We start from the raw sequence: 8,397 nt of genomic DNA on the forward strand, positions 1-8,397 counted from the left end.
GAGCATTAATATGCTGTCTAGTAGACAAGTAATAATAATAATTTATTACTTGTCTTCTAGATGATGGTTTTTTGTTCATTTTACGACCTTGAATTCGAGTCATTCAGTCCAAATATTAAAGATAACTTTTTATTTAATGGTTTTTACATCTATTAGTTCTTTGCCCTTTTGAGCTAGATCATAGGTTCCTAAACTTTTGGGCTTACCGCCCATTTAAGCAAGATAAAAATATTTCAACGCCCAGCGCCCCACAAATTGAAAACACGTATTTTTTATATTAACTTAGCACAAAAAACAAGGGAAAAAAATATATGTAGTGTAGTTTATATAGATAACTCAGATTTTTTTCAAATGCGATAGCACCTCCTGCACAGCATCAACGCCCCCTTTAAAACTTTACTTTAATTTAGTAATTACCAACAAAAATTACTGAGCTACCAATCTTTACGTTAAAGGTTAATATATTATTCTTTAATTATTTGACTATCCAATTGTTGCAATCTATCCATATAAATAACGTGAACGTAACGACTGGTTGTTTAAAAACCGATTAAAGTTGACACCGGGGGCAAGACAATTTAAAACCTAAGTAATAACAACAATGTTTGGTTGATATTAAAGATTTATAAATACGAAAAGTGCCTTATATATATTATTGCACATTGTCAGACTCTTCTAAAGTATTAAAATTGAACTAATATTTATATCTATACTTTTTTTCCATTAATACAATTTAATTTGCTTCTATGGATTCTGTCGAAAAAAAGAAGTCCTGCAGCACGCTCTATTGACTCAGGAGGTACCTGAAATTATAACATAAAAATGTTAATTGTCTATAAACTGCGGAATAAAAAATAAATGGCGGGTTTACGTTGCATTTGGAAAAATTTTCGTTTTTAGTTTATTTCTTATCTTCTCCAATTTTATTGATTTAATGTAAATTGTAAGCTTACTGTTAAATAGCGCCACATTTTAGTTTAGCGCAATATTGAAAAAAAATTAAGAACATGAGAAATGCGTTCGAGTTCTACTATTAAATTCCAAACTCATCACAAAGTGTGCGTTAAAATAGTGTAATTTTGCTTTACGAAAATTGTAAAGTATGATTGAAAAGTTAATATACATTTTATATAACCAATTATAAAATTATTTTAGAAATCATAATGTTTCCCTAGTCGAACACCATCAGTTTATAATTTTTGAAGGCTATTTTTCGTATGATCATTGTATAATAGCTCTGTCGCACTCTTTAGTTATAGTCCTAAGGCTGCTAACAGATTGACTGCTTGGTTGCAGTTAATGCATGATGTCATAATCAACTTCAGGCATCTGAGATCTCAACTGCATGAAGATGATAACGACTTCACGCATTAACTGCATGTAGTCGAAACCTACTTCATGTAGCCGAGATCGGCTGCATGCAGTTAAAGCGTGAAGTTGTTATCAACCTCATACAGTCGTGGTCTCGGATAATGACTTCACGCATTGACTGCATGTAACCGAAACTGACTTCATGCAGCCGAGATCAGCTGCATGCAGTTAATGCGTGAAGTAGTTATCAACTTCATGCAGTCGAGGTCTCAGCTGCATGAATTTTCATTCCATTTCAAATGTATTTTTTGCTCGGTTATACCCTTTGTTTACATTTTGGAAACTAATTATGATTCGATTATAGGTCATGATACGAATTTAAACAATTCAATTTTCCCATGTAAACAATTCATGCGACCTGTCTGGTTCCTCATCTTATAATAGGCCCCCAGGCAATTGCTGGACTCACTATGACAACGTACCATAAAAGCCGACACAGGTGTTTCGTCAGGAATCTTCTGATTGGGCATGACGTAGGCTTCCATGGCGAGCGTGCCGTTTGCAGACTCTCCCACCACCACTTTGTAAAAATGCGTGGGCACCGCCACTGTATTCGCTCCTATTACTTGGTACTTAACGTATGATTTACCGTCTGATTCTTTCCTGAAATTTAATCGGAGAATCAACAATTGGAATAGATTCTATTTTCTGAAATTCAAACTTCGCGATTATTCGGGGAATTTTACGGAAGTTAACACTCGTATTGTTAGCTTATTAAATTTTAATTAACATGAACCAATAGTTCAAGCAGATGGCTAATCTTTTTTTTTATAACATCAGTGACGGGACGAACAAGTCGTGCGTCTGATGGTAAGCTACAAGCCTGTCCATAACAGTTGCAGTGTCACTCAGAGCTATAAATTACTTAGATCTGAGGGGCAAGTTGACAAGTCCCACGTGCCTGTGATTTCACCAAACAAATCGCGATGCAAGAAAGCGCAATAGGGTATTTAGACCTGAAAAACCTTTTCTTAGAAAAATCCTTTGTACATGTAAATGAATTTATGGACCTAAAAATGTAAAGCTATTGAGTATTTTCTATTCTATTTTAATTTTTATGGCATTGATATTGTTTTGTATATTTGTTATCAACTTATGACGATCCTTGATTGAGAATGATATTTGATAAATGAACAATATTATTGTTAATGAATTGTTAATTTTTTAATTATTTTTCTTATAATTTTCATTTTTATTTGACAATCTCAATTCAATATACTTTGACGTGTAATGCAATTTATACTGTAATATTATATTTAGGAAATAAATGAATCTGAATCTAAAAAAGATTTTCTCACTTGGGCAAATAGAGAGGTCCAGTACAGCAGTATACATTGTCATAAACATTGGTCAACTTGCGAACGTGCTTCTCTAGCCTATTCCATGCGTTCCTGTTAAAACCTTGTCCCACCTGAAAGTAATTATTTATAGTAATATATATTTAGTCATGAAATCAAAAGAATTTGATACAAAATACAAATTCAAAGTAATAAATATGTGCATTGTACCAGTGACCGACCACATACCAGGTGCCAGACATGGTCACTTACTAAAAAACAATATAAAAAACTTGATGTTTGTCAGAATAGTATAGATAGAAGTGTGCTCAACATAAAATTGAAAGTTAAAGTAAAACTGACCACAATTAAAAGCAAATCAAAGACTAAAAAAGTCACACACATAATAAAACAGCAAAAAATGGCATTGAACAGGACACATGATGAGAGAAAAAATTGATAAATGGACAAGGGATATTGTGGAATGGTACCCAAGATAGGGAAAAAGGAAAAAAGAGAGACCATACTTTAGATGGGAAGACGATTTTAAATATGTTGCTAGACGAGCATGGAGGCAAACAGTAAAAGATAGAGAGAAATAGAAATCTCTGGAAGAGGCCTATGTATAGGACAAGCTGAAGGTACCAAGTAAACAAATCAAGTAATAATAAATAAGTAAATTATAATAAGTACGCATTTCATACAACGTTTTAGATAAGTTAGTAAGTTATCGGAAATAAAGGCCATAAATAAATAAATAAATAAATATTTAGTAAATAACTAACATTGGCAGTGATTGAACGGTTGACACTCTAATATCAACATATTTGCACCTATTTTATACCATGTTTTCAGTGAATGAAAACATCGTGATGAAACCTGCACGTCCAGAAAGGTTCACGGCCCTCGAAAGACGAGTGAACTTGGTGAACTAAACCTTCACCTGGGAGGAGACCCATGGCCCAGCAGTGGAACTTATAAATGGGTTGAGTACGTGTTTGCATCGCTGCTTAAAGTAGCGCGTTTTTCGAATCTCTAATGTTTTTTTAATTAAATAATGAAAATAATTTGTGTGCATGAAAATCAACCTTCAGTCACCTATTTCATTAATTCATAAGGTATAAATTTTTTTAAATAAAATTGTTACCTGTGGCGCCATATTCGTGAGATAGAAAGTCTGTTCCACATGTTTTTGTGCAATACGGTGGTTGCCGGCCGCCGCCATGTGACCCCTGTCGAAACCTGAACCTTTATAGTCACTGTTCTGTGATCTAAAAGACCAAATAACACTTAATTAGCATTGCACTTCCAGTAACGATCAGTTTTGACATTTGTGAAGACATCCAGGTATATTGGCACATGCTGAATCTAACTCAGTAACAGCCACAGCATATCTTCTCTTATGGATTCAACCCCACATATCATCATGAACAAAGATCAAGCATGCTTACAGTCCCCTATAACTTACAGGTTTAGCAGCAATCTGTTGTGTAATAACTGAGAAAGAAGAGAGCCAGAGCTTTCTTTTCATTCCAAATCACATTGAACTACAGCACTGATCTGACAAGATTAGGTAGAATAGGTAGCAGTAGAGCTCCTTGTGAAAGAGTTTGTTCAGGGAAGTACTGCCACCTTACCTATTTCTACCACCAAGCAGTAATGTTATCATTACTGTGTTCTAGTTTTGAAAGGTAAGGGTGCTGGTGAAATGCAGGCACATGGGATTTATCAACTAATGTCTCAGGGTGACAGGTGCAGTGGTAGTGCCCGTCAGATCTTTGCGATTTAAAGCTCTGACTGGCACAGCTATTGTTATGGACAGGCATATAGGTTACCATCAGGCAACACAACTTGTTCATCCCGCCTCTTGATATTATTATAATAAAGTTATAAAAAGTTATATTATTATTACTTACAGTAACGCAACACACTCATAGCCCTGCACTAGGGAAAACCTGTGTCGCGGGTGCCATGGACCACAAATAGACAACCACAAATCACACCCAAACTCATGAGACAAATAAATGTAGGTCATACACATATTTCTCCTGACCTGGGAATCGAACCCAAGACCTCTGCGTGGCAGTACAGCATGGTAACCGTTCTGCCACGGAAGCAGTATAAAAAGACAAGATCGAGTAAGAAACTGTAATCTGTAAAAGTTGTTCTTTGAACTTAAGAACTCAATATATAAATTGATCAAATTACCTAAAAAATGGATGTATACTTTCATCAGGCATAAACTCACACTTGCTTCTGTCAATCTGATCATTAGGAGCAATGTGCGATTTTGTTAAATGTTCAAACACCCAATTTGGTACTCTGTTACGTCGATCATATGATAATACATAGTCGTCAAATGAACGGATGTTTTCTAAGCTTGGAAAACCATATTTCATTATTTGTGAGCTCTGAAATTAAAAAATACTTTATGTTTATTTAATACATCATCATTCATGCAACAACAACAATGCTGCATTTGATGTCTGGCATTGCTGATATGGGGAGCAAAACAGCCAGGCTCAAATGGAATTGGGCGGGACACCTAAGCCAGATGCAACCCAAGAAGTAGGCGAATGTCGTCACTCCTTGAGTGCCTTGAGGCAATATTTTATGTTTATTACAAGAGCGAGACAATCTTTGCGAAGGAATGCGAATTTGTCACAGACTAAAATCCTCCACTATTCCTTAATAGTGGAGGATTTTAGGGCCAGACCTGTACCCACAATTTGAGACACAATTGGTTAAAAAAAAAAATTATACATCAGGTAAAGTGGGCCTAGGTACATTTTTAACATTTTTTATGTTTACTAGCTAAGTATCTGTAGCTGTAAAATAAGACCTATGGCACTATACTCCACATCAATAAAAAGCTTAATTTTTTATTAAGAATTAAGCGTCCACAACCAACTAGAAAAGTTTGTTATCACACTTACCCTATCTCTATTACTACCACCCTCAACAAATGCCGTAGCTGCAGATACTGTGCCAAATATAGGCAGTCCAGGCAAATTCTTCAAAGCTCTACCGTCGAGAAAAATTTTGTCTTCACCACTACATAACCTGTCCTTATATTGTCCTACAAAATAACCCGTAAAACCTACAGCGGCTAACTGCGACAAATGGAACAGACGCTTACGAAGCATTTTAGTTTAATGTAGACTAATTTCTCACAGAATTAACGTTTTTCTGTCATTAATTGTAAAATAATTACGTTATCTTATCAATAGAAAGAAAGTAGTATCCTTTGGTATCCTTGTGTTCAAAATGTGATGTGTGCAGATGTGTGTGTTATTGTTTTTTTTTTCTTTTTAATTTATTAAGGCTTTGGCAAAGCCATCAGCCTAAACATGAAGTTTAATTATGTTTCTGTAAATATGCCCGCCACAAAGAGGATAGGCAATTTGAGGCGGCGGCGAGTTTGGATTGACTCGGGATTCCTTAAAACGGGCCGATACGGATATTTTAGTTCGAGATTCGCATAATTTCGCGTTTTAATCTTCGATTAAGGTACAATAGCACTATCATATTCCACTTTAAACTAGATTTCACAAAATAATTGAAAGTCAAAATAAAAACGACACTATTCCCACCAAAAGGTCCAGAGCGAATCTGTGTTTTATTGTTAATTGATAACGTTATATTTGACAGCTGAACAATTTCACAATTTCCAGTCAGTATTTACGTTACAAAATAGAACACCAGTGTAATAAACACTGTTAATTTTTACGGCAAATAAACTGCTTTTAATTTCTAAAGTAACAAATTAAGCATATTTCATTTCTCTTGGCTTCGTATGAGTAACATTATTCTATGCTTCATATCAAACATCGTTAACATTGAGAGGGTATGCATGTTACAATGCATTACAATTACAAAACCATTACAATGAGTTATGCGTAAAACGGAAAATATCGAAATTAATACGCTCAAGGATTCGCTCTGGACCTTTTGGAGGGAAAAGTGTCGTTTTTATTTTGACTTTCAATTATTTTGTAAAATCTAGTTTAAAGTGGAATAGGACAGTGCTATTGTGCCTTAATCGAAGATTAAAACGCGAAATTATACGAATCTCGAACTAAAATACCCATATCGGCCCATTTTAAGGAATCCCGAGCCAATCCAAACACGCCGCCACAAATTGCCTATCCTCTTTGTGGCGGCCATATTTACAGAAACATAATTAAACTTCATGTTTAGGCTGATGGCTTTGCCAAAGCCTTAATTAAATTAAAAAAAAAAAATACGCTCAAATACACGGCTAATTTTTACTTAAGGTTTTTGAAAATCGAATCGAATTAAAGTATTTCATATAATTTTTTTTAATTAAGTGAATTTTAAAAAAATGGCAGGTTTTTGTAGTTATTTTCCACGAATAGCTTAGAGGATGGAAAAAAAAACAAAGGAATGATCTAAGATGAATTAGTAATAATTAATTTTCAATCACACTGAAACTTTTTTATTTTTTTATTATTACGTGTATCTGTGTCTTAGAGGATGGATAAGATCTGTGTTATCTTTCTAATTGGTAACGTAAATCACAATTGTCAAAAAAGAAAACGGAGGTTATGTTGTGAAAATTTGTACAGAAATAAATTTAAAACTGTAGTTATCTACTCAAAATTCGCATTAGGGCGAAAGTAGTAAAAACTAGTCATTTTTGCAGCGGAATACTAATTAGATAAAAAACAATGACAATAATATTGAAATCCAGTCGAATGTTATCGACAATTTTATTCCGTTGTAACTATAGTACAGCACCGAAATCGGTATCCACTATGCTTATAAACAACAAAGAATTCGAAACCGACGAGTACACTAACATAACACCGAAGATAATATCGTATTTGAATCAAAATTTGCATTTACGAAAGGATAACCCCATATCGCTAGTTCGGAAAAGCATCGTTAATTATTTTTATAAATCATTTACAAGTAGAGGTAACCCATCATTCAGTGTTTACGAGAACCTGTCTCCTATAGTTACAACGAAGCAAAACTTCGATGATTTATTGATACCAAAAGACCATATTAGCAGATCAAAATCTGATTGCTACTATATAAATAAAGATGTATTGTTACGAGCCCATATGACGGCGCACCAGGGCGATCTGCTTCGTGCTGGTTTGGACAACTTTCTGATGATTGGAGATGTTTATAGAAGGGATGAAATTGATGCTACACACTTCCCTGTTTTTCATCAGGTTTGTGATTGTTTATTATATATTGTTTAATATGATATTTGGAGTTGACTAGAGCCCTGTCATTTGCTTGAACAAGCACATGTCAAATATTGGGCTGAGAGAAAATAGAGTGTAGATTCTGCCACAAGTCGAATGAAACTTTAGATTTTTATAGGAAATGAAACTATTTTTCCAGATTTAAATCGTGTATATTTGTGTACCTACACATTCAGTGAAGTTTGACAAAACCCAGGTCCTTGCAAAAGAAGTCCGTTATCTACCCAGGATGCTGCAATAGGCCATTGAAATTAAAAAACATCCTAATTTCAACAGGGAAGATGGTTTCTCCGTACCACCAGTTTGGGATCCTATATTTCCTCTGACAAAAAATCCCAAACAGACATAAGACTGCAGTACTAATTAATATGTTTTAGTTTATTCTAATTTCGATTACTAATTAATAATAAATTGAACTTAATAAAAATAAAATTAATTTGTAGAACTTAATGTAGCGTAAATTGGAATGTTTTCTTTGTAAAATTAAAAATAAGGTATTTAATTAATAA

The 8,397-nt window shown here is 34.2% G+C and overlaps 2 protein-coding genes across 3 annotated transcripts in view; one reads left to right on the forward strand and one right to left on the reverse strand.

Annotated features, from left to right (window-relative positions):
- Positions 1-676: 676 nt before the first annotated feature.
- Positions 677-5,822, reverse strand: LOC113230899 (endonuclease G, mitochondrial). The gene is made up of 6 exons (XM_026465012.1): positions 5,585-5,822; positions 4,857-5,059; positions 3,796-3,919; positions 2,670-2,782; positions 1,794-1,974; positions 677-803 (listed from the first exon to the last, which is right to left on the reverse strand). The coding sequence occupies exons 1-6, from the start codon at positions 5,792-5,794 to the stop codon at positions 708-710; spliced, it is 927 nt and encodes a 308-aa protein (XP_026320797.1). The 5' UTR covers positions 5,795-5,822; the 3' UTR covers positions 677-707.
- Positions 5,823-7,307: 1,485 nt separating this feature from the next.
- Positions 7,308-8,397, forward strand: part of LOC113230502 (probable phenylalanine--tRNA ligase, mitochondrial) — a 6,019-nt gene continuing 4,929 nt past the window's right edge. Inside the window, exon 1 of one of the 2 annotated variants that reach the window (XM_026464467.1) lies at positions 7,308-7,852. In XM_026464467.1, coding sequence (XP_026320252.1) covers positions 7,340-7,852 — 513 coding nt within the window. In that variant the 5' untranslated portion in view covers positions 7,308-7,339. The remainder of the gene's footprint in view (positions 7,853-8,397) is intronic. The other variant, XM_026464476.1, reaches the window with a different exon arrangement.

This window comes from Hyposmocoma kahamanoa, unplaced genomic scaffold (assembly GCF_003589595.1).
Source record: "Hyposmocoma kahamanoa isolate Upper Pololo Valley unplaced genomic scaffold, ASM358959v1 101, whole genome shotgun sequence".
In the NCBI taxonomy this organism is placed as follows: Eukaryota; Metazoa; Arthropoda; class Insecta; order Lepidoptera; family Cosmopterigidae; genus Hyposmocoma; species Hyposmocoma kahamanoa.